A 27,034-nucleotide genomic window follows, 5' to 3' on the forward strand; every position below is an offset into this window, starting at 1 on the left:
AGCCCAGCCCGTCACCTAGCAACAGAGTTCTAGTTCCACTGGCAAATTATTATACTTATAACAAGACATTTTCCCCATGTTATAAATCATCGTATTATAAATTACTGACTTAAAACAAGCTCGTTTTTTGCTGAAAGGTTACTTTAGTAAGTTAGTTTTGTCTTATTTCAAGTGAACTAAGATATTTGCACCAGAAACTAGACCAAAAATACTTGGAAAGATGTTGTGTTTTTGCAGTGAAGGAGCAGGAAGAGTGAAGCCTTCCTGTTGTGATTATCAATTTATTGTCTCAAAACAACAATATTATCAATTATCACAATACTATCTAGGACAATTTATCGTCCAGTAATATGTGCTACATCATAAGTTAAATAATCTGCCCACACTGCTAGTAATTTTTCATCAATGTTAATACATTTGGGAGTTAAAACAAGCCCCATGTCTTGCTGAAAAGTTACATGCAAGTTATAGTTTTGTCTTACTTCAAGTGAACTAAGACATTTGCACCAGAAACTAGACCAAAAATACTTGGAAAGATGTTGTGTTTTTGCAGTGAAGGAGCAGGAAGAGTGAAGCCTTCACCTATGTGCACGTCCAGTGCGGCTGATGATTTGTCGGTCGTCGGGTCGCTGATGAGCATCGCTTTGAGTCCGTTTCTGAACTCCAGGCCCCGGTAGTCCCGTCTGTCTTCAGGAGACCGAATTATATCGGTGACCACCCTCCTCACAGCCGGTTCCGTCATTCTGAGAGGTAGGGATGACACCAGCCTGCAGGGAAGAGAGACAAACAAAAATGTAGCACAGGGTTGTTCAATGTGTGGCCCGTGGGCCATTTGTGACCATTGGAATGATGTCGTGTGGCCCACGCGACTGCAGTTCAAGTATTCTCTAAATTTGGCCCCACAGTGGGAACTTATTTCTTTAGAATGAGAATTTCAGTTTCAAACTTTTCCTTTCAGTTTAATTTTTTTTTCTTTTTAGTAAACTTTATGGCCCAAATTTTGCTCCATACATTTTGTTTTTCCGACTTCAAAAGCAAAAGAATCTTGTCATCAATAAATTAAACATACAATATTTTAACGAAACAAAGCAAAAACTTTTGTCTTAATAAAAGGCAGAAGGTTTCCAAACTTTTTGGGTAATTTTTTTTAGATTATTTGGTCTAGAAAATCTTTTAGTCTATTCCAAACAACAAAAATGCAAACTTTCTTCAAACACAAAAACCCCTTTGTTGATCAAGATTAATAGAATAAATGTGCTCCAGTATTCTTGTTTTAAATAAAAAGTTGCTGCATGTTTAGTTACTTTTTATGAAGTTGAAACAAAAAAAATATGACCAGTAAAGGAAAAATTTTTTGTGTCCAACACTTTCCAGTAAAAAAAACAAATGAAATAATTGTTGACTGTATTTTATGCCTTAGTATTTTTGTGTTTTTATAATGCAAAGCACTTTGAACTGTCTTGTTGGTGAAATGTACCATACAAGTAAACTTGGCTGCTTCATAAATTTGTCTCTGAAAGGAAAACTTGAATATGAAAAGTAGCTTGTAAAATGTTTTCAGCTTCAAAATTTTTGGTCTCAATTATATTTTCTTTTGAAGAATTTTATGGCCACAATTTAGCTCCATAAATATGCCGCTGTCCACGAGTATTTTCAGCTTTAGGATCCTGGTCCTTGATGCAAAAACTTTGGACAGCCCTGATTTAGAGCATGTTTGCATCCATTTCAGTGTTTGAGTGTCCCAAAAATAACTGTACAATCCAGAAACTATTAACCAGCCATTAGATTATGATGAGTTATTATCCTCCCAGGTCAGTTTTCAGTTGTAATAAATCCCAACGGGGTGAGCCAAGAAGAGCAGCAGCTTGAAGGACGCATTTAAGTGGATGTTGGAATCAATAAGTTGGTATCATTCACTCCAAAGAGCTTTCTATTGTTACAGTGCAGTGGAGTTACAAGAACACCCATTATCTACACCTTAATCGTTTTACTCATTTAAGTGAAACATTAGCGTCAACTGCAAAACTGATAAAGCCACGTTCGATCTACCTGAAAATTTTGAGCTTTTTTCAATAATATATATATCGTAATAGACATGTGATCAGTATCAATAGAAAATATGTCCGATATAATTTTCAATAATTTCACAGAACATAGATCCAGAACAGCACTGCATTCTGGGGGATGTAGTTTGAGGAACGGCTGCAGCTGCTCAACCTAGCTAAGCACAGTTGGTGGAATCAACTCAGTCACACTTTGGTTACTTAGCAACTCACTCATTCTTCGGTTGCCTAGCAACAACCTGGTTACTGGCACGTCAGAAAAAATGAAAAACAACTCGAAACAAAACTGGATAACAGAGGAAAAGTTACATCACTTGTTTGGCAAGTATTTATAATCGAATAGAATATACTTTATTGGAATTTGCTTATTCATTGACAAATTACTGTAAGGAGTTAAATATTAATAATACAAATATAACCATAAAAGATCAAGTTTATAATATTGATAATATTGTAATTTTTAGACCATTTTCAAATAATATATTGACATTGGCAACAAAGTCCTAGTTTGCTCCCTCTCAAAGATTAATAAACTTTAATTGTATTAAAAACACTAAACACTGTAAGTAAAATAAAACACATAAAAAACAAATAAATCCAGAAAAAAGCTCCATTTACAACAAAAACTTTAACTAAAGGGGATTATGACATTTCTGTAAACAAAAAATAACCAAAATTGAATTTACCGAGCTCATTTTAATTTATCTTGGGATTAATTGCTTATTTTACAAATTTACGGTTAATTAAATTATGTAGCTCTGAAAACATACTTAATGATTCACAGCTTAAACACCGGATGCAGATGACTGCAGTTCAGTAAAAGCCTGTTAATCAGTCATCAGTTTAAATCAGGTGTGCTGAAACTGGGGGACGCCTAAAACATACAGCGCAATGTGTGTTGGGGAACCCTGATTTAAGGATTAAAATAAGACTTTAACATACGGATTTTTAAAAAAAATACTAACCGCTTGCCATACTTGTCATCCGCTGAACGGCTATAAATATCAACATTTATCGACCTCGTGTAAAAATGAATTAGTGTGGTTAAAAACAAACAAATGGAGCAGACTAAAATAGCTAAAAACTGAGTTTTTTTAAATTTTTTATATGATATGGAACATCGGGAGAACATGTTTAATCCCTCTGACTCACAAAAGGAAAGCTAGCATTAGCTTGTTCTATTTAATACGTGCCAGAAAAGTTACCATGCGCCAAGATACCACCGACTTCAGCCGCTGGGTTTGGAGGGATTGTTAAATAAATTAGAAAAAGTTTCGTCTTTAATCATGTTACATAATGGTTGAAGCTGCATCTTAATATAGCAACGAGGCTAACCGCCGTTAGCTGAATCACCTAACCAAATTGAGCGACTCAGCCAGCTAACGTTGCTCCGGTAGCTTCACCGTCTTGTCGTGCTTAGGCCGGTGTTACTTTTTAATTTTTTTTTTAAAGCCTAAAAATGAACCGGCGAGCCTTACCTAAATCCTTGGTTAACACAGACGCTGTTTCCTGTTGACTTGAGATGTCTGGTGAACTGGGCCGTTCGGTTAATGCACTTAAACATACTTTGCACCCATAGAAAACAAATCATGGGCTTAACAGCGCCATCTTTAAACAGACTCGACTAGTCGAGCGCAGAACTAGCGGATATTTCGTGTCGTAACTCGCCGGTTAAGCGGTAAATTATTTCAATCGTCCACTCGGACACAACAGCAGAGATCAAACAGCCATAAACAGCTAAGTTAAAACATTTGTCAAGAAGCAAGCAATCTGCAGTTTATCTAAATGTTGTGTTGTGTCATTGATTCGGAAATTGATTAAACAGTCTACATGGATATTTCCTTTTTACATCAAGTCGCAAGCAACGTCATGCTAGACTTTTATTGGTGCATCCAGCGCTGGGTGCATCTAAATAATTTAGAATCTACTGTTTGGAGCCAAAAGCATTAAACTGAACTATATTGTTAGTCCAATAAGACTCTATTGGAAATACAGAAACACAGATGTAAGTTTAGTGATGTTAATTTATTCTCTAAACAAAAACACTTTATTTAAACACCTCCTTTAATCTATTTACGTGAATAAGCCCACTTTGCTTCTGTTCATTCCTGTAAATGTTCATTAATAACTTGTCTTGTGTTATGTTTCTTTCTATAGAGCTTTTTTTGGGAGAAAAGTTAGAATATCATAGAAATGCTGTTTTATTTCATTAATTCCATTTTTTTAAAAAGTGGATCCGATATATTGTTACACAGAGTTTTAAACATTTATCTCAGTTCATTTAACTATAATTGTGGAACAATTATTAATAATAAAACAAGTTTTAGTCTATCAGAACATTTAAATACAACATAAAACCAATTAAAAATAATTTTAATACATATTTTATATGACAGCAGCCTGACAGATAACTTGTGAAACCTCTACAAGCATAAAAATAACTAAATAAATGAAGCTGGCTCTTTACAGAGTTATCCATCCTAACATTTTGATTTAAAGTTGAGTGAAAGGACAAGTCTTTGTGATGCTGCTTAGTGCCTATAATTTTGAACTGCTGGATTTAGTTTGCGATTAAATAATTTCCACCTGGTCTCCATTTACTAATCTGGTTACATCTGAAGGAAATAAATTTTTTAAAGACTGAATAAAAGAATACTTTCACAAGGCGCCAATGCTTCTGTATTCTCAGTTTCTTGTGACAGTAGAAACGGTTTCCGTCTGTTGAATTAAAAACAAGCGAATCATTCTTTAATGTTGACTGATGTTGTTATTTTAGGTCAAAGTTACTGAATGTTTTTCAGATGTGCTGAGAAATTGTTGGCGGCTGCAGGATCCAATCTTCTCCACTAGAAGGAGTCAGAATCCTATCTTTGTTCAACCTTTTTTCATCATTTCACCTTTCATTTGAGACATGACGTGAAACCCAAAAACTTTCACGGTTATTTTTTTGTTTTAACACAGGTGTTGCAGCAATAATGAACTTTGGAAGACCCTCATTTGTTCCAATGTAAGAGAGGCATTTCCTGAAACCTTAAGAGGAGCATCCAGCACTCAGAGAAGTAATTTAAATCCTATTTGCTAACAAGTTGAGACTTTAACCCTTAAAATCTGTCGCCTGACTGCAGTGAGCGCCCTGTTATCTTCTGTTTCTATTTGCATTGAAAGAGGAACTGATAGTTACAGGGACGTTCATCAGACTGTAGTGGGATATGCAACGCCCCTCCTCTTTTAAATCAAAACTCAGCAGTTCTGCAAAGCTCTTTGAACCGGACAGAGAACCGGGTCAGACCATCGGGGAACTCTGCTGAGCAACATGGAGGAATCAGCACACAGACGAGGAGACAAGAAAGTGGTGGCAGTGGTGGGCGGTGGTTTGGTAAGAAGGGAAAATGAAAGTGAAAATACCAATTCAGTGTGTATATAATATTTATTTTACACTTTCTGGGTGCAAACATGGCGCCAGTTTGGTTTTACAAAGCATTATTCTGTCATCATGTCATGTAGGAAAAGTGAAACTATGGACAGAAAGCACAGAAAAGGCATTTTAAACTGCGCTGACATTATCAATGCACTTCTTTTCATCTTTGAGGTGGGGGCACTCAACGCCTGCTTCTTCGCCAAAAGAGGCTTTGAGGTGGAAGTCTTTGAAACAAGAGAAGGTAGCTTTTATTTACAAATCAAACAAAATAAAAAAAAAACTGATGAACAAAGCTGGAGTCAAATTATTCTGTGTGTTTTTGGTCAGATATTCGGAAAGCCAAAGTAGTGAAAGGCAGAAGCATCAACCTGGCTTTGTCCCACAGAGGTCGGCAAGCCCTGAAACATGTTGGAATGGAGGATAAGGTATGCTGATTGAATGAAGTTACTCATGCACAAGTGGAGAAAAGGTAAGCTGTAAAGATTAGCATACGCTTGATAGGACTGCAGGGGCAACAAACAGCCGCAGTTGTTTATCTAATGTATAGTGGGGTCAAGTTTTAGGTGACGTGTTTTATTCAGAGGTGGTAAAGTACCCAAAGATTGTACTCGAGTAAAACTTACACTACTTCAACTTATTTTTACTCAAGGAAAGATAAAGGATTGAAATTTAAAGTTATGTCCAAATTCTGGTGTTTGAAAGACTAAATGAACATAAATTAATACAAATAACTTGATTACAAGACAACAAATTCAGGCAGCACTTTAACAAAACATGAAAAATGTTTACAGATGCAAGCTATCGATTAATGACTTAATCTAAAGTTGATTAATCTTATCATTAGACTAACGATTAACTGACAAGCAACCATTTTCTTAAAAACCAGTTTTCTCTTGTATGATGAGGGTCATAGGCTACATTCACACTGCAGCCGGAAGTGACCCGATATTTTGTCAAATCTGATTAAATTTTTTTTTTTGTCGTGGTCGTTCACACTTCCAAATGCGACTTGTTGGTGATCTCCAGTGTGAACTACAAACGACCTGAAAGTGTCCCGCATGCGCAGTAGAGGGCGCAATAACGTCACACAGAGAGCGTGCTCACCGCGGTAAAACTGTGTTTGCGGAAGTAAACGTGGATGCTAACGGTGGAGCTTATCTTACGATTTTAAAGTTGCTCTCCTACCGGAGTCAGCACATTTACAACTTAATCCTCATTATTGTCATTATTGTCCGCCATGGTTGTTGTTTTTCTTCCCGTCTGCGCGTGTCAGGACGCAGAATAGTGACGTTTGTCGAGTGTCAGTGACGTTAATGCCGGATGAATGCGACCTGGTGGTTCAGATTCAGGTCACATTTGAAAAGATACTATCGGATTTAGGACCACATATCCAAGTGACATGGGTCGCATCTGAAATAATCCGATCTGTGTTGTTCAGACTGTCATGAAATAATCAGGTCACATTAAAAAAAATAATAATAATAATAAAAAAGATCAGTGTGAACGTAGCCTTAGTTAAACGTAAGGAGCTTGTTGAGTGTTTATATAAACATAATATATAAAAGAACAGTATAAGGTGCATTTTGAGTCCCACACCGAACTTTGTTTGGACCGTTTCTCTTTCCCGTTCTGTTATGGCCGCCATCTTTGTTTTGTATCAACTGACACAGCAGGTATAAAAATACATTAGAAAGCAAACGTGATGCACAAAAAGAAATCTTACTTTTGCTTTACCTGGGCTAGAGTATTCAGACATTTTTACTCAAGTAACCATATTATGATATAATAAAATCAGTCAAGTAAGTAAAAAGTGCAGTTCCGTAAAGATACTTCTAGAAGTACTTTTTTTGGGTAACAGTCCAACACAAAGTGGTGCATAATGTCCATCCTGAATAGTTTTGTCTCAGTGTTTTATTAGTAATTATTCCATTTTCTTTCCCGAGATTGTTTCTAAGGGAATCCAGATGAATGCCAGGATGATTCATTCGCTACGTGGGAAACAAACTCCGATCCCGTATGGGAAGAGAGGACAGGTAAACCTGCAGAACCGCCGCCGTTTCCAAGCTTTGGTAGATTTTTAGTTTAGGAGTTAGAAAAGTTTCTGTTGCAATGAAATCTGTTATTCATATAAATAATAAATACAAAAAAATAAACATTCACATTTTTAGAGAGCTCTTCCCATAATGAAAGACGATTTCTCTGCTATGCAACAAACATCTTGTTGGGAAGCGGTTTGCAAGGATTGCATCATATGTACAAATTCAGCCTTCAGATAAAATATTCATCGTTCTGCTGCAGAGTTTGGACAAACATTGGGGTCAGTATTGAGCACATTATTGTAAGAAAATAAACTGCAGTGTCTTTTAAATTAAGTTTAATTAATCAGGACGTCATAAACTATTTGAGACAAGATGTAATTCTTTACTCAACAAAGATGAAGCAAAAAAAAGAAGGAAAAATTTCCAAATTTTTGTTGGAAAACTTACACTATAAGTCACCCTGAAAACACCAAACCAACACCCAGGCATGGTGGCGGCAGCATCAGGCTGTGGGGGAGGATATATTAGCTTCTGCAACTGCATCTTAAAGTCCCATCAGTGATGTACAGTCACGCTTGGTATTTGCAATAACTTTGTTCTTTTGCTGCTGTTCATAAGCCCATATCACCACTCCACCACCACTGTGCCTGAGAAGTAACATTGGTCTTACATCCCATTCTTCCAGAGATTGTTTTTTTTTTGTTTGTTTTTTTTTTTTTTGCGTGGGGGTCTCTTATTAGTGTTAGATTTAATTTATCTTTGGACACTTTGACCTTTAAGTGAATGTAAAGGTCAAATTAAATTCACTTAATTAATTCAGGAGTGGACGCCTTCCAGACGTCTTAAATAAAATTTCCACAAACCACAGATGCTTTTCTGAGGTTATTGCCGATGTCTTTCTGCTTTGGCAGTATGAGTATGAGATTGTGTTCAATCTCATACTTTTCTAGAGATGGATGATAAATAAATACACTGTAAAAACACAAAATCTTACCAAGTGTTTTCGGTCCAGTTTTGACTCAAATATCTTAGAAAGAGAAAATTAAATTACAAGATGTAGGAGCCTGCTTTAAGTCAGTAATTTCTTAATACTGATTAAAAAAAAAGTTCTAGTTCCACTTGCAGAGTATTTCACTTATTTCACAATCGTTACCTAGCAACGCCAGCCAAGCCCAGCCCGTCGCCTAGCAACCCAGTTCTCATTCCATTGGCAGATTGTTTCACTTAGCATGGGAAAATATCTTCTTATAGGAATTATTGGCTTAAAACAGGCTCGTATTTCTTGCTGAAAAGTTATTTGTAATTTAGTTTTGTCTTATTTTAAATGAAACTACATCAAAATTACGGTAAGATTTTGTGTTTTTGCAGTGTATGATAAATTAAAACTAACACATATTTTTACTAAATATAAATGTGATCCTCGTCTGAAAATAGAAATTATTTCCCTGCTGTCAGTTTGGCAGAGGCCCATAATCCGATTAAGGGACCTTCATGGTTAAATAATTCAAGATTCAAGATTCAAGAGACTTTATTGTCATTCACATCACGTGTTTACATGAGGTGGAACGAAAACAAAAATATTCCAGAACACCAGGAAGCGAACAAACCCTGCAGCCTTCCTGTTCCCTTTTAAAGGGACATGTTCACATTTCTGTTTGATTAGACTACATTAAATATTGTTCTCTTTTCAGTACATCCTTTCTGTTGACAGAGCCAATCTGAACAAAGAGCTGCTAACAGGTAAGAACGGAAAAGTGACGAATCACGCCTGAATTAGACACATCCAGTTATGACGTATGTTTTGTTACATCAGCTGCAGAAAGAATTTGGAGTAAAAGCGGTTTACAGATACATTACCCCTCTGGGAATGTGGCTGGAGGTTAAATAATTAGTGAATATTGATAAAATTGTAATACTGGACACATTTCTACTAGTTAAACTTGATAGTTTTCTGATTTAAAAGGCCAAATGTGGTTTCCTTTCATTCTTTCAACTTCATAATGTGCATTTTATTATTTTTTAAATTATAATTTGCATTGCTGCTCAGTTAGGAATGATATTTATTTAATGTTCATATTTGTTTTTCTTTTAGCTTAATGCTAACTGCATCTGACTGTATTGTTTTATAACTAGATGGGATTGAACTGCTGCTTTTAAATCCGTCTGTATTTTACTGAAATGAGTTAAACTAAACTGAATCACTTGAGTTCACTTTATTTAAACTGGCCTAAAATAAACTGAATTTGTTTAATTTGCATTGACTTGAACTAAAATCCATAATTTGAGTTTAACTGAAGCGATTTCTTTAATTAATCAAATGTATTTAAACTGAACTGAATTATTTAGTTCAATTGATTAATTGAACTAGTTTAAACCAAACTGAATTCAATAAAACAGAATTGAACTGAACCGATTCAAACTGAATTGAATTTATTTAAACCTAACTAAAATAATCTGAAGTAAACTGACCTAAATTAATTAGATTTTCATTAAACTGAACTGAATTGGATAATTTAAATCAAACTGACTCAGTGAGTTACTGAAATAAACTAAGACGAACTGAACTGAATCAACTGGAATTGAACTGAACTGAGATGAATTCATGTAATTTGCACCAAACTGAACTGAATAACTTAATTTGAATTGAAGCAATTATTTTTAACCGAACTGAATTTATTTCAGCTGAACATTTTAAACTAAATTAAACTGAACTGAATTTAACTAATCTGAGCTAAAATAAAGCGAATAAAACTGAACTAAAGTGAGTTTGAACTGGATAAGTTGAGCTGAAGCGATTCTTTTTTTAACTGAATTTATTCAAACTGAACTGTAATGAACTGAACTGAACAACTTGACATTAACCAACATCAAAATTGCATTTAAAGTAATGAAATATCTGGTTTATCATTTAAGTTAAATATCAACCAGTTTAGCCAGATATATTGGTTTTAATTGGACATTTAGGATCTCCTTTAATTGTGTTAAAATTGTTTTGTTACTTATTGTCGCACCTCTTTTCAAAGTATTTGCTCTTTTATTGTTTGTCCAGATTTTGGCACTTTTCTCTCCATTTACATTTCCTGGCATTCCTTAAATAGGCGACATAAGGGGACGTGCGTTCCTTTCTTTTCGTAGCTGTAAGGATTTTTTCCTAATATTTAATGATGAGCCTCTGAGAGATAAAGTGTGGCAGCTTGGCTCTGTTTTTAATTAGACTGCCTGGATGCGCTGGCAGAGATTGTCGCTGCTCTTATCGTGGTTGATTCAGGCGGCTGCCGCTCTGCAGATAAAGAGATTTCACAGTGCGAAAACCCAAAAACATCAGTTTTCACAGATCCCAGCTGCAGCTCCGCGGCTCCACTGATGATCCTTCAGTTTTTGCTGACCCTCTCTTTAGCGGAGTAAAAGTTTTGGGTGAATTGTAAGAAGACATGGCAGCTGGTGTTGCATCACAAGCTGTTTTTGTATCTCTCGCAGCGGCAGAGACGTATCCAAACACAAAGCTGAACTTCGACCACAAACTGCAGGACTGGAGTGCTGAAACCGGACTAATGACCTTCGCCAGGTAAATGGTTAGTGATCGCATGCAGAGACACAGAGTTCACTGTCCATGCAGGAGGTGGTAGAGCAGCTAAAGATTTAACTCACGTAAAAGTAAAAAGCAGCCATCTAAGAAATTACTCAAGAGTAAAAAGGTATTTGGTAAAAAAGTCTCCTCAAGTTATGAATTATGAATCATTTAATATGTAAAAATTACACCATTAGATGGACCAAATTATAAAACTAAGTGGAAATTTTTATATTTTAAGGACAAAAATTACATTAAAACATATAAGTAAAAAAAATCAAAGCAAAATCGTGCAAAATATTTTTTTCCAAAACAGTTTCTTTCAAGTAAAAACTTAACAGACGCCACAGGTGTAAGTCTGGTGAATTTCAGGTTAAAACATGTTTGTTTTTGATTCAGTGGGAAGAAAATACAGAAATTTTACTCAAGTAAGAGTAGAAATACTTTTTAATAAAATTACTCAAGTAAAAGTAAAAAGTACAGTGTACTAAAATACACTGAGCGTTGCCAGGGAAACTTTCAAAGAAAGTTACACATTTAACTAAGTGACTTTTTTTTGAAGACATGAACTGAAAGTATAAATGTATTTTTAAAGTTACTCATTTACTAAATGCAATTGAGTAAATGTAATTAGTTACTACCCAGCTCTGGTCATCGCCCCCAGAGAGGATTCCTTTTGCAAACGGACAAAACTATAAAATATGTAAAGAAACAAAAGGTTTCAGAATTATTTCATTAAGTTAGCATAAATGCTAACCTGATAATTTCTGGTTTTAAATGGCCATGAGTTCTGTGGCGGAAAATTCTATTATTAGATAATACATTATTACCTTATTACCAGACAATATAAACTGTCATTACAATCCCCTCTTGATCATTTGCACTGTAAGATTCTGCCCCCAAAAAGGACAAACAGCTGCTGCCTGCGACGACTAGCATTAGCTTTAGCTGTCAAGTTGTCAACACAACAAGCTAAATCTTAAATGTTCACCTGATATATCAAAGAAAAAGGGGCACAATACTTTGCTACTAATTGTCAACACTATGACAACTAGATAACCAGGTCAGAAAAATGTTTTAAGTAAAAAAAAAAAAAACAGCGAGGGAGAGTGAAGTAGGTCAGTTATGCTAGCTTGACTTTGTCAACCTTAAATGTAGATGTGTTGCAGAATCTGGTGTGTTTGGGTTCAGCAAAAATAAAAAAAAATTAAAAATGTTGATACATACACCAACTCTGACTGATCATTATGTTTTTTTCTCATCTTCCCTTCAACTTTCTGAGCGCCGCCTAGAGGCACCATTTGAAAAACACTGTTAGCTGACAAGGGTTTAGAAATGTAATAGACTTGTTGTGTTTTTAACAGCTGTGAGTAATTAATTTGTTTTTTCATAACTGAATGTCCCGAGGAAAATGTGACGCACAATTTACAATCCAATTAACCCTGAAACACCTCCAGCTCTTTTCGGGTGGGAGGATTTCTGCTTCAGCTCATAATTAAAGCGCCAGGCAGAAGCACAAACTGTTGTACACAGATTCTCAAATTAAATGCAGTCTTATCTGGAAATTAAAAAATATCCACTTATTTTAACGCCCACAGCTCTGTGCAGAAGTTTTCCTGCTCCTTTAACTTTTTCCACTGTTGTTTTTTACTGCGGTTTTATGAGACAGACCAACACAAAGTGGAGGGAAAATCTAGCTTAGAATATCTTGAAATGTTTGGTATTGATTTGTATTGACAGGGCCGGCCAAGGCCTTTTCGGGGCCCTAAGATTTTAATTTTGGAACCCCCCCCACCACCCCATACGAACAGGTCAACCCCAGATGCTTTGTCGTTTCTTGTGTTACATACCTGCTATCATTACGGATGGCTATTGAACTTAAAATTACAAAACATTTCCAATAAACTGTTTAATCAGTTGGAAAAAGTGATTTATGCTGTTTGAGTTAAAAGTTACTTTAATATCTTTGAAACCAAATTCCATCTGTACTCATGAGCACATGTAAAAAAAAATTTAAGTTAAACTAACGTGGTTAGTGTAATTTTTCAACTTGATATTACCAGGAATTCTAAATTAAGATTAGATTTATTCAACTTAATTTTGGTTTGGGAGGTGAAGTAAGTCGCGTAGGTTTTCTAAACCAAACATTTCTTGTGTTTAGTTAGTAACAGGTAACACTGGTAACTGAGTGGAAATTCTTGCCTTCATTTTTTCAGTAGAGCCAACAAAACGTGTGTAGAGAGTGTACTTATTTTTATTTATTAGGGGTGCAAACATTTTTTAAGTTGTGGGTTAAAGTATACTTTTTTTAACATTAGGCATAAAAGGCTCTAATGTTGCCTTTTATGCCAAATTCCATATTTTTCCACATTTTTGTACTTCCATTTGGGTTTCTGCTGCTCCTAAAAGCAGCTGAAGCACTTAAAAAAAAATCAACCGGCCATTTTTTAGCAATAAGTTTATGTTTTTTGGAGTCTGAAAAATGAGCCGCGTTAAAAACCTTCGGAATGTAACGTCACAAATCAGCAGGCACTGCCTGTTACCTAGCAACCCCAGCCTAGCACTGCCCGTTACCTAGCAACCAAAGCTGAGTTCTTGGAAAAGACAAGCGCTCTCTTGTTGACCTGCCATCCAGAATTCACTTGCTGCATAAAGTTAGAGTTAGCGGCCGTGGCTAGCAGCAATTTATTTTTATTTAAAGTGACAAGACGCCCTAAAAGAGCTCATTCTTAAATAATGAGGTATTATCTCATTATCTAAGAATAACTTTGTTTAAAAATAAGGTAATAAACATGTTTTTTATTTCCCATAAAACTATCATAACATGATCAAGATCAGCTTTAGCGATAAAAATGCCTGTTTGCTGGTGCTAAAATGTGTTGAAATGATTTAAAAGAAGCTGCAGTCGACTGTGCAACAGTGACAACCGTTCAAGACGATTTCCAAAGTTCCTTCCTGCTGTGGTTCCCGCATGCAGAGCTCAGGAAACAAAGCCCAGTAATTCATTTCAGACTCGACAGGCTCCAGCTCACAGAGAGGTTGAATCTAATGGCTGCGCAATTAGAGAAAAAGACTGAAAAGGTTTAATTTGTTTGAAAGATTGATCATAAAAAAAGAAAATTACCACTGTGGGTTATGTCTGCTGGCCGCTGTAATTACTTTTATTCGACCCTGTAGGAACGAAATGAGTTTTCTGCAGAAGGAGGCAGATATATGAGCCCCCTCAGTGTTTTGAAAAGTCAATTTTGACGGATTTTCAGTGTTTCTGCTGTATTGTAGCACCTCCTGACAGATACAGAGGGGAGTTTTTGCTGTACTGAAGGTGGAGAGCTTTGTAAAATAAAACATTTATTACACTTTACTGTATCTGTCTTGCTTTTACCACCTATAAAAGTGATTTTTTTTAAGTTTCACACCTGGAGTGACTGTGAGGCTTGATGTAGCTGAAAAAGGTGTAAAAGAAAGAAATACTCTTTGTCTAAATATAAATAAATGACCAAAAAAAACAAAGTAAAATACGCAATGAAAAAAAAACAATTTACGGTATTCCTCTGTATCAGTAAAAATACACTTTTTTGTGTATCCTTTCTGGTTTCAAGAAATATAATGCTTAACATGTCAAATACCATTTTCATAATTCAAGGATATCAACATAGTCTGAAAGTAAGTCTCATATCTTATTTGTATAAATAAAAATAGTCATGTTATAAAAGAAGATACATTAATTTCCAGGTATTTTTACTTGTTTTGGAAAGTTTTGACAAGTCTCATGTTCTTGTTCGGTTGGCAGATAATTTTTATTGTTTTTTTAATATTACTTTTTACAGTGTGATGTCTTACAGTTTCACATTTCCTCAAACTGCAGTCACAAGCGTCAGTGTACGTTAGTTGTTGCTTCACAAGCAAAAATAAAAAATGTGAGCCGTAAATCGTCCTACATCTGTGGTTTAGGTCAAAGAATAACTGTGTGTTAGAATGGCCCAGTCAAAGTACAGACATAACCTGATCCAATGCACATTTCATTCAATCTGAGGTGTTTTACAAAGAAAACACTGGAAATAATTTAGTCTCTAAAGCTGGTAAAGACTAAATCTGGAAAGTGTTGCTCATGATTATGTTGTGTTTGCCAATCATGTAAGAACTCAATAAATATATTCAAATTTGTGCTGCAGTTAAATAAAAATACATCTGTCTGTGTTTGCTTGTTCCATCACTCATTAATCTGCAGTCCTCTGCACATTTTTAAAAGTAGGCATTTAAAAAAGTCTTCCTATGAACCAGCGTCAGTCTGTTTATGCAGCTTCAATAAACTGTTTCTTAAATTATTCAAGTGTAAATTAATGATCCTCCAGGAGGAAAAAACAACAACAGATTGTTAAAACATTTGGATTGAATTCAGGTGGAAGAGCTGCTTTAATTCAGGGCTGAAACGATTAATCAGATTAATCGTTAGGAATCATTTAAATCAATGATCAATTAATCGTTAACTGGACTCAAGAGCAGCAATTAAGACAAAACTGTACAATATTTCAAGTTGAGATAAAAAGCCTTTGTCAATATGCTCTATATGGAAGACAATTAATGACACTGAACAAAAAGAAATTCTGACATTTTTCTCAAAATTCTAAATTTTCCCCAGAATTTTAATTTCATGTCAAAATTAAAATAAATAACCAAACGTTCTTGGGTGCATCATGCCAATTATTGTGTTAGCATATAAAAATAATCACATAAATATTTCTTCTTGGTTCTGTGATTGACCCAGTTGACCCGTGATTTGACTAGATTTGCTTGATTCTGCATAAACAATTTAAATAATTCTGATTCTGAGGGGAAAAATCTGAATTCTGATATTAAAGTCAGAATCCTCTTTAAAGCAAGACTCCAGTGGTTGCGTTAAAAATCTACAGAATGTTGAATTTTTTTTTATTATCCGATTAATCAATAGAATAATTGATTATTAAAATAATCGTAGGTCTCACTTCGATCACAGTTAAGTATCTGGTTCTCAGGCCGGACGGATCCGAGACGCAGACTCAAGCGGACCTGATCGTCGGTTGCGACGGAGCGTTCTCCGCCGTCCGGAAGCAGTTCCTGCGCCGCAGCCGCTTCAACTACAGCCAGACGTACATCCCGCACGGATACATGGAGCTCACCATGCCGCCGAGAAACGGGGAGGTCAGGCGGGTTTCACGGCGGCTTGAGGCTCAGGTCCAGATCAGGCTTTGCTTTTTCACATCTTAGCTTATTTGCAGTTCGCTATGAGGCCGAACTACCTGCACATCTGGCCCAGAAACACCTTCATGATGATCGCGCTCCCCAACCTGGTGAGTGAGAAATGCGTTTCTTTATTATTTTTATGTATATTTTTGAATGTGTACAGGACAAAAAACTCAACAAAGAACAGTTTATTCGCTCGATTTAACAAATTTCATCAGTTTCAGGCAGCAGGGTTGCAGAAGTAAGAAATACTGCCACCTGCAGGTGGGAGTTAGCATCACTTAAACTAATGTTTTGACAATTTTTGCGGAAAATTTGCACAAAAAAAAGGTTAAACTAGAAGCATTTCTTTTAATGCAGCAAACATGCAAAATTAAAGTAGTAGTACGTTGTAAATTTCTGCCAAAAATCTCAGAAATTTTGAGAGTAATCTCAGACTTTTTCTAGAAAAACATAAATCTACAAAAAAATGTAGAAATTTCTGAATTTCAAATGTTGACAGTGCTGAGATTAATTAAAAAAATTAAAGTTTTGGATCCGCAATAAATAACGGTCCACTTTGAATGTCAAATTGATCAATATATCACTTTTAAGAACAGGTTGAAACTGCACTAACTGCTGTACAAAAACAAAAACACGAGAATAAATGGAAGAAAATTAAAAAATGTAAATAAATAAAATAAAAATAAAACATCACAGCAGAAAAGTTTACAGTATCAGGACTTAATTAAATGGCAACAAATGGAATAAGTTTTAAAAAGTGATTTAAAATGACCCTTGATTTTAGGTCGTTTTTTATGGTCTGTAATTACTTTTTATGGAAGAGGATTCTGATTAAAATCTCTTAATTTTAATCAGTTAATACAAATATTTGATTTCCCAGCCAAACAATTTCAGATATTTTTCAGAAAATATCTGGTTTTATTCTGTTTTTTCCAGACTACACTATTTCACCAGATATATTTATTTTCCCTCCGTTTTTGTAGAAATTTAGTTCCCCGGCCACACTATATCAGATATTTTTTTATTTTTAAAAAAGCTTTTTTTTTCTTTGTTTTTGTAGATATTTGATTCCCAAGCTATTCTGATTAAAGTCAGAATAATTTTTTTTCAGTGGCCTAATCGTCCTCTGAACTTTTGTCCCACGTGTCAAAAAGTTTGGACACGTTAAATGTGTCTTAAGGATAACATTAACGCATCTTTTGTTGATTTTCTGATTTAGGACAAGACGTTCACCTGCACCCTCTTCATGCCCTTTGAAGAGTTTGAGAAAATCACCACAGGAGACGAAGTCATCGAGTTTTTCCAAAAATACTTCCCTGACGCCATCCCGCTAATCGGAGCGTAAGCGACCTTCCTCCGTCTGTGTGACGCGCCGTCTCCTCTTCCTCCTCCCTGCCTCTTCATCCCGACCCGTTGGGTCAGAAACACCTTCAGCTGTCATCACCCCACCCAAAGCGGGCGCATCAGCAGCGGACTGTGAAATTGAACGCTCACGCAGATTCCTGCCGCCGCAAGGCGTTTAATTTTCTGCGGGTGACGGATAGTCGGCAGGATGCAAGTAGCTCCGAGACTTTAATTCGGAGCGGTCAGGCGTGAGCAGCCCAGCGCGGGCTTTCCTCCCGTTACCTTTTCATTAAACCACAGCGGACAGGTCGCGCTGCTCTGCGGCACCCAGCTGTGACAGACGCTTCCACTGCAAGCAGGGCGACTCCGTTGTTTAGGAAGGAAACATCAGATTAGATCAGTTGCTCTCGGTAAGTTTGTAATTGTTTTGTTTGCTTTTGTCCTTTGCAGCGCCGCCCTCAGGAGGGATTATTTCCGTCTGCCTGCTCAGGCCATGGTCTCCGTGAAGTGCTCCCCGTATCACATTGGGGACAAATGCGTCCTCATGGGGGACGCGGCCCACGCTGTGGTGCCTTTCTACGGCCAGGGGATGAACGCCGTGAGTACCGCCGAGCACGGGAGGCGGGCTGACGGGGAATCACTTTAGATCCGATCAAAACGTGAACAAAGAATCACTTTAAATCCGTTCATAAGGCCCCAAAGAATCACTTTAGATCCGATCAAAACGTGAACAAAGAATCACTTTAGATCCGATCATAAGGCCCTAAAGAATCCCTTTATATCCGATCAAAACGTGAACAAAGAATTACTTTAGATCCGATCAAAAGGCCCCAAAGAATCACTTTAGATCCGATCAACACGCCTGAAAGAATCACTTTAGATCCGATCAAAAGGCCCCAAAGAATCACTTTAGATCCGATCAACACGCCTGAAAGAATCACTTTAGATCCGATCAAAAGGCACCAAAGAATCACTTTAGATTAGTTCTTAACTCTGGAAAAGAATCACTTTAGATCCGTTCATAAGGCCCCAAAGAATCACTTTAGATTAGTTCTTAACTCTGGAAAAGAATCACTTTAGATCCGTTCATAAGGCCCCAAAGAATCACTTTAGATTAGTTCTTAACTCTGGAAAAGAATCACTTTAGATTAGTTCTTAACACTGGAAAAGAATCACTTTAGATCCGTTCAAAATGCCCTAAAGAATCACTTTAGATCCGATCAATACGCCTGAAAGAATCACTTTAGATCCGATCAACACGCCTGAAAGAATCACTTTAGATCCGTTCATAAGGCCCCAAAGAATCACTTTAGATCCGTTCAAAATGCCCCAAAGAATCACTTTAGATCCGATCAACACGCCTGAAAGAATTACTTTAGATCCGATCAACACGCCCCAAAGAATCACTTTAGATCCGATCAATACGCCTGAAAGAATCACTTTAGATCCGATAAACACGCCTGAAAGAATCACTTTAGATCCGTTCATAAGGCCCCAGAGAATCACTTTAGATCCGTTCAAAATGCCCTAAAGAATCACTTTAGATCCGATCAACACGCCCCAAAGAATCACTTTAGATCTGATCAAAAGGCCCCAAAGAATCACTTTAGATTAGTTCTTAACTCTGGAAAGGAATCACTTTAGATCTGTTCATAAGGTCCCAAAGAATCACTTTAGATATTCTCATAATGACCTGAAGAATCACTTTTAATCCGATCATTACGGCCAAAAAATCAGTTTGATCTGTTCATAATACCCAAAAGAATCACTTTAGATCTGTTCAAAATGCCCAAAAGAATCACTTGGATTTTTTTAGTTCAAAGAATCACTCTAGATTAGTTCTTAACTCTGGAAAAGAATCACTTTAGATCTGTTCATTGCTATTAAAGAATCACTGATTTCTTTCCTTTTTTTTTGCTTTCAGGGCTTTGAAGACTGCATTGTCTTTGATGAAATAATGAATAAGTTCAATGAGGATTTCAGTAAGTGTCTTCATGTCTTTTAAATAAAACCCACTGGTGCAGAAAGAGTCCGGAGTCGGTAACAGAGTCATTCTGGGTTTCACCTGCACAGGTGCGGTGCTGCCAGAGTACAGCCGGGTCCGGGTTCCTGACGACCACGCCATCGCAGATCTGGCCATGTACAACTACGTCGAAGTAATTCAGTTTCTACTTCACTTGCTGAACTCCAGATGTTCTTTTCCAATATATTTTATTCCCCAGCCAAACGATTTCAGATATTTTTCAGAAAATATCTGGTTTTCTTCTGTTTTTTTCCAGACTACACTATTTCACCAGATATATTTTTAAAATATTTATTTTCCCTCCGTTTTTGTAGAAAATATCACTAGATCAGATATTTTTGTTTTTTTTAAAAAGCTTTTGTTTCTTTATGTTTTTGTAGATATTTGATTCCCAAGCTATTCGAGATATTTGTATTGATCCAAAACTAAATAAATACAAGGCCAGTGTCACCGATATTCATACGGATATCAATACCAATACAATACTGATACTTGTTATGATTTCAGTTTATCAAACTTCTGATCTTTTGAAGTTTTTGTGGATTTTTCTTTCAATTATTTTGTAAATGGAATCTGGACAAAGTTGAAATACGTTTACAAAATACTTTAATAAAATATTAATGTGATAAACAGAAAAATAAAATAAATTAGTGGAATCAACAAGTTAGAGGAAATCTGAAACTGAAGTATTGAGTCAATAAATATCTTTATATTAGATGCACTGATCAACTCTTTTCACCTATCGGCTGATATCGATCAGGAAAACGGTGCTGAATTGACTTGAAATTTTGTTTTTTTTAAAAATACAGATATAAATGTATTTATTAAAAAAATCTTGGATAACTCTGCACCAGTACAACACATTTAAATACACCAATAACTTCACATAATTAAACGTAGAAAACCAACTTTAATTTGTCCAGTCAGTAAAATTCGGGGTAAAACAGAATAAATAATAAAGAAACTGACAGAAACAATATGCTGACTACCTTGGTCAAACAAATAAAGAGTAAACTGTGATGCATTTTCTTTCAAATGGTTCAGAAAGTGGGATTAGGAAATGTAAATATAAATAACAAAGCATAGAATTAGACTGAATAGATCTGCCCTTATTATGGATGAGGAATGGTACAGATATTAATATCAGATCTGAGTGTTACTCTGCAGGAAATGACGGGCCGGGTCGCTCCTCGTGTCGCGTATTTATTCAGTTTAAACTGCGAAAAGAAAATACAGCGGTTACAGCAGCTGCTCCCAACAAGCTGTCCTCTCAGCAATGGCGGCTCCTTCAGCCTGCCAGAGCGTCACCCGCTGCTGCATATGGTGCTGCAACAAATACACATGACATCACTGCACATCTACACCCAACAGCTTTTAGACGCACTGGACAAATAAGAACCCCCCACATTTACCTCGTTATGTTCGCGAGGTGAAGGAGCGTAAGGCGCGCTGAAGTGTCCGGGAAAACATCATCGGCGTGCCGCCCCCTCCAGACGGGGTTTTGACGCCCCCTCTGGTGCTGCGCCCCTATGCGTTGCATGCGCTGCATACCCACTTTTTGCACCACTGGGCGTTTCTTCTCATTAGTGCGGTACTTGATATCTTTCTTATCACACTCAAGCCCAGTTCACAAGGCATGTTTTTTGTGCCCCGATTTTCCCCTTACGACAATTTTAGAACGTTCGGCGTTTTAAGATTGTCGCTTGCTAATCGTAACAACAACAACCCACCTCCGTATCACCTGAGTGAAGTTGGCCCCCCCACCTTCTTCAAATCAGACAAAATTGGTGTCAAACGTTTGTGCTACATTTGTGCAGCAAAATTTTTTGTTTGTGCCGCTATCATTTTAAAGATATAAAGAAATGTTTCTAGAGGTCATCCAAGGTCAGCCCCCCACCCCACTTCTTCAAATCAGACAAAATGGGTGTCAATCAACTCAGCTACGGTTGTGCTGGTTTGTGCAGCAAAAATTTTTGTTTGTTTGAAGATATTAATGAAAGTGTAAAGGTCAAAATGTCAACCAGCCCCTCAACTTTGATGAAATCCAACTTTCTTTATATCTTTAAAATGATAGCAGCACAAATGAAAATTTTTGCTGCACAAACCAGCACAAACATAGCACTAACGTTTGACACTAATTTTGTTTGATTTCATAAAAGGGGGGCTGGGGGGATTGGTTGACCTTTTGACCTTTACACTTTCATTAATATCTTCAAAGCCAAAGCAGTACAAACAAAAATGTTTGCTGCACAAACCAGCACAAACGTAGCTGAGTTGATTGACACCCATTTTGTCTGATTTGAAGAAGGTGGGGGGCTGGTTGACCTTGGATGACCTCTAGAAACATTTCTTTATATCTTTAAAATGATAGCGGCACAAACGAAAATTTTTTGCTGCACAAACGTTTGTCTGATTTGAAGAAGGTGGGGGGGCCAACTTCACTCAGGTCTCTGTATCGTAGCGCAGCAAACAAAACCGCTGCTCGTGAAATCTCCGTTTTTATCCAACGCCTTTTCTTTTTGTCACCTCGTTTATCGCTTTGAATAAGCTCACAAACGATCACTATTGCTTCTACATTGTCAGTCGTGTTTCTTAACTTTAAATTCGGGTGTGACAAAGTGGGATTTTTACGGGATTTTCTGACTGGAATCTGAATATCGATGAGTGAAATCGGATCGTGTGTGGTGTGTTGCTCCTTCCGTGGGGCTGGACACCACACACGGTGCGATCCGACCTGTAATACGTAAGATTTTTATGTGGTCTCTCAGGTTTTGAAAATCAACCGACAACTCTAAAATCGTGCCAAAACTCACTCGCTCTTTGGTCACCTAGCAACAACCAGTGGAGTAACTGATAAGTAGCAGTTTCATGTTTTGCCTCAAACTTGCGTTGAAATAAAAAGATCGAGATGGAGTGAAAGGAGAAACTTTGGAAAGATCACACCACCACTTTGACAGTATTCCTTAATATTGATGAAAAAATCTTTGTTTATTTAAGGGAATATTAATCAATTGATCGTCAGAGTAACTGATGAAAAATATGTTAAGTAATAGTTGCAGCCCTAACTGCAACTAAACGCATGAGATAATCAGTAGATGAAACATGAAAATAATCCATTTCATCACCTGAAGCAGAAACCGGCTTGATAGTTTGAAATATATATATATTTTTTTTTTTTTACATAAAAATGAAGTTTAGTATCATTGATATTCTGCTTAACTTTCCAGATGCGGGCGCACGTCAACTCCAAATGGTTTATTTTCAGAAAACACGTGGACAATCTTCTTCACCTCCTCATGCCGAAGACGATTATTCCACTTTACACAATGGTAAGTGTGTCTTCGATCACTGCTGTCACCACTTACGGAATAGTAACATGATTTTTTTTTATATTTAAAAATCACGTACAAATCTTACACTGGTTTTTCTTGCAGCTGATACCTTAGGCAGAATTGTTAGTTTTATTAGCGTGAGCACAGAACAAACATAAGATGACAGGAATCAGAACAGAAACTCGATTTGATGGTGCAAAATCGTCTCTTTTTAACTCCGTCTCTCCAGCATATCTAAACCAATAAACAGAAACAAAAAGGAACAAGAAGTTGATCTGAAAAATTATGAATTATCCGCACAAGCCGCACAATGTGTCCCTGCAGCATATTAGCTACGGTTAGGGCGGGGCGATTCAAATAGCCTGCTAGGTAGCAAGGCTGGTCAAATCAACTACGGTAACTCACTCTGGTTGCCTAGCAACTCATTCATTCTTTGGTTACCTAGCAACAACCTGCATAAGTAGCAGTTTCATGTTTTGCCACTCTGCCTCAAAACTGCCTTTAACATAAAAAATAAGATTAGGTTGGAGTGAAAGGAGAAAATGAGAAACTTTGGTCACACCACCAGTTTGGCAGAATTCCTTAATATTGATGAAAAAGTTCTAGTTTATTTATTTAATGGAATGTTTTCTAACATTTTAGTAACATTTTGTATTTAATTTTGAATGAAATGTCTCTCCATAGCTGCTATCCAGCAGTGAGAATAACTGGATTATTTGTGGACAAATGTCGCAAAATCTTACCAAGTACTGCCTCTGAAAAACACTCCGATCACACTAAACGCCACACAGTACAGTAAATACATTTAATAATATTTTCTAATTTCTTTGTATTTATCGATACTCATTCAACAAACTGAAAAAATGGGGAACAATAACCATTTTGACAATATGGACAGTTTTTTATTTATTTTTAAAAATCATTAATTGGAATTTATCATGACAGTGATCAATAAAAATTCTTATAAGAAATTAATCATGATAAACGATACAGTAAATGCCCAGCCGTACTTATAATTTGAATTAATGAGTTACAACATTTAACTTCCTTTGGGATCAATAAAGTACTTTTTATTAACATTAATAACATGGTGGAACTAGAAGTGTGTTGCTAGGTGACGGCTGTGCTTGGCTGGCGTTGCTAGGTGACGGTACAGGGACAGTTGACTGTGAAATAAACCACCAGTGGAACTAGTACTTTTTCACCAACATTAAGGAATAATTCACTTAAAACAAGCTCCTATATATAGCTGAAAATGTATTTATAAGTTAGTTTTGTCTTATTTAAAGTGTTCTAAAATGTTTGCACTATAAACTAAATCAAAAATACTTGGTACGATTTTGTGTGTTTACAGTGTAGATGTGTTTTAAGACTTTTTATACATTTTAACCTGTTTTGGTTTTGGTTTCTTTTTGGTTTTTCCAGGTGACTTTCACCAGGACCAGATACCATGTAGCTGTGGAGCGCTGGCATTGGCAGGACAAAGTGAGTTTCTTCCTCCTTCTGTTTAATTTTCCTCTCTAATCCATCACTGTTGTGAAGTTGCAGCATTCAAAACGCGATCCTCCAGCTGGAATGTGTTTCTGTGAGGAGCAGAAATGTTTCTGATTTGAACCAGGAAGTGTCTGACTCGTGCTAATGGTTTCTCTGCTGATAGTCAGAGAGACATCAGGGATTTCACAGCCAACCTCATAAATCGTTTCAACCCCAAATTGAATGAGTTGGCGAAGGTTAAAATGGATGTGATGAAGGGGAATCCAAAACGACCTCATGAAGCCGCCTGACCATGAAGGAAGATGGAGATCAAACAGAGCATTATGGAAATTATGTAAAGTCCATTATGTTTAAAGGCCAGGTCTCAAAATCAATTTATACTGCTTGAATTTTTTCCCCATTTTTCAAAAAGCAAAATGTTATTGGGATTTTATGTGACGGATAAAAAAAGTTGTCAGTTTTGTGAATGTGAATGAAAATGTACATCTATTCCACACCATTGACTGAAATCTGTAAAACAAACCATCAATTTTTAAAAGTCGCCTGATAAGAGTTCAAATGTGTGTAATTTAATCTCAGTTTTCTCATTAATCTCATTAATCTTTGCTGATTAATGACACATTAACCACTATTGTAACACAGTGGTGGCAACATGCTGTTATTGGTGAATTAGCTTAACCTATATAGCAATAAAGTTGATTTTACATGTTTAACATCTAAAATCTCGTTAGTGTTAGTAAGCAAACAAAGAAATTTGGTGAGTAATACGGCAGCGATTATGGAGAACCATTTAATTAAAAATTTAATAAATATCAAGAAATATTGAAATAGATAAAGATATCATGAAACAAACAAATCTTTGGGGAGAGGAAAGTACACAATGTTTTATTTCATGAGAATATTTATTTAATAGATTATTTATTCTAATTTTTCAAATAACATTATTTAATTATTAAATTTATTTGTTGAATTTTGAATGAAATGTCTCTCCATAGCTGATGTCCTACAGTGAGAATAACTGAACTATTAATAGACAAACATTGATACACTGCAAAAACACGACAAAGATATTTACACTGTTTTTAGTGTAAATATCTTTGCATGCATGAAATAAGACAAAAATATCTCAATATCTTGTTTTAAGTCAGTGATTCCTTAATGTTAATTTAAAAAGTTCTAATTTTATTGATAGTTTATTTCATTAAGATGTTTTCCTCCGTGTTATAGGTAAAATAATAATAAACTAGTTCTTTCTATAAATATTCGAGAATAATTTTCTTAAAACAAGTCCTACATCTTGCTGAAAAGTTACTTTAAAGTTAATTTTGTCTCATTTCAAGTGTACTAAAATATTGGCACTAGACAAAAACACTTGGTAAGATTTTGTGTTTTTGCAGTGAACTTGTTGAACAAAGCGGTCCAGTTGAAAACCAAACCCAGCTCACTCTGGAAACATTTTATATTTGCAGAAACTTACAGTATATTAAGGAATCAAAGCCAATTAGGAGTTTTTATTATTATCATGAACATGTTTGTTTCCCTGCAGGTGATAAACCGTGGCCTGCTGCTGGGAGCTGTGGGAGCTGCTGTCGGCGGCTCCTATCTGCTCATTAAAAATCCTCCAGACATCAACAGGCTCGTTATCACAGCTGAGAAGATCTGGAACAAGATGGTCGCCCTGAAGGCGCCGCCGAGTGTCGGCGCCGCCTCTCAGATCTGACAGACAGGAGCAGCGAAAGAGCCTCAGAACGTGGGAACGAACTGAGCGGCGTCCAAATTTAATTCCAAAAAAATCTTATAATGTCTGGAGCAGCAGCAGACTTCAGATTAGGATGTTTCAGTTAAAGCAAACGAACAGATTTCATCTTTATGTAACATTTTCACATTAAAATAAGTCCTTATTTTTATTTGTCACAATACAATTCTGTACGTTCTTGTGGGTTTATGTTTATTATTATTTGTAGATCTAACAGCCAAATAATATGCTTAAATTAAGCCCAAAGTTAAAAATTATGTGAAAAAAGTTGTTTTATTGACAGAACAGCATCAATAGTTATCAAGATCTAACCAGTTCATCTGATTCTGACGCGTTAAAGATTATTTCCTTAATTCTAAAACTGAAACCAAAGTATAACTTCAAAAGATGCTGAACATTCCTCGTTTTTAATTATTTTTCACTGAGCTATTCTCATAAAATTACTACCTTATGCTAAAATACTACCTTATTCTAGTAGTTTTATGGCTTTATTGTGGCATTGTTACTTTTTCTCACATTATTACAATTTTTTCTCAAATTACAACATATTTAGGTAAAAATATTATGACTTCTTGTTTTATTATGGCTTTTCTTTTGTATTATTGTGAATCTCTCACATAATTACAACTTTATTTAGGTAATATGACTTTTTTTGTCACGTCATTCCAACTTTTTTCCCACATTTTGACAACTTTATTCTTGTAATATTACAATTTTACTCTTGCAATGATTTTTTTTCTTATCACATCTTTTTCTCTTATTATAACTTTGTTA

At 36.0% G+C, this 27,034-nt stretch overlaps 2 protein-coding genes across 4 annotated transcripts in view; one reads left to right on the forward strand and one right to left on the reverse strand.

Annotated features, from left to right (window-relative positions):
* ide (insulin-degrading enzyme) overlaps positions 1–3,690 on the reverse strand; it is a 31,184-nt gene extending 27,494 nt beyond the window's left edge. For both annotated transcript variants that reach the window (XM_008429999.3, XM_008429998.3), the window contains exons 1-2: positions 3,542–3,690; positions 583–767 (exon numbers count right to left, since the gene is read on the reverse strand). In XM_008429999.3, coding sequence (XP_008428221.1) covers positions 583–767; positions 3,542–3,654 — 298 coding nt within the window. In that variant the 5' untranslated portion in view covers positions 3,655–3,690. The remainder of the gene's footprint in view (positions 1–582; positions 768–3,541) is intronic.
* A 915-nt stretch (positions 3,691–4,605) lies between these two features.
* Positions 4,606–26,411, forward strand: kmo (kynurenine 3-monooxygenase). Of its 2 annotated transcripts, none has more exons than XM_081616672.1 (17): positions 4,606–4,918; positions 5,025–5,122; positions 5,229–5,439; positions 5,568–5,722; positions 5,809–5,906; positions 7,425–7,514; positions 9,212–9,260; positions 10,998–11,085; positions 16,101–16,266; positions 16,344–16,415; positions 17,531–17,652; positions 18,106–18,253; positions 19,580–19,637; positions 19,729–19,811; positions 22,906–23,007; positions 24,436–24,495; positions 26,051–26,411. In XM_081616672.1, exons 4-17 carry the CDS (start codon positions 5,581–5,583, stop codon positions 26,222–26,224), a joined length of 1,452 nt encoding a protein of 483 aa, XP_081472798.1. In that variant the 5' UTR covers positions 4,606–4,918; positions 5,025–5,122; positions 5,229–5,439; positions 5,568–5,580; the 3' UTR covers positions 26,225–26,411. The 2 variants fall into 2 exon arrangements, with proteins under 2 accessions (XP_081472798.1, XP_008428219.1); XM_008429997.3 differs by having other exon boundaries at positions 4,612–4,918; positions 5,653–5,722.
* Positions 26,412–27,034: the final 623 nt, after the last annotated feature.

Source organism: Poecilia reticulata, chromosome 15, assembly GCF_904066995.2.
Source record: "Poecilia reticulata chromosome 15, P_reticulata-male-v2, whole genome shotgun sequence".
Lineage (NCBI taxonomy): Eukaryota > Metazoa > Chordata > Actinopteri > Cyprinodontiformes > Poeciliidae > Poecilia > Poecilia reticulata.

Excerpts from the sequence above, each read along its gene's own strand:
- kmo (XM_081616672.1), top strand. The coding sequence starts at position 5,581 with ATGGACAGAAAGCACAGAAAAGGCATTTTAAACTGCGCTGACATTATC. Across the intron at positions 18,254-19,579 it reads ACGGCCAGGGGATGAACGCC|GGCTTTGAAGACTGCATTGT; the intron begins GTGAGTACCGCC and ends TTTTGCTTTCAG. Across the intron at positions 19,812-22,905 it reads CCATGTACAACTACGTCGAA|ATGCGGGCGCACGTCAACTC; the intron begins GTAATTCAGTTT and ends TTAACTTTCCAG.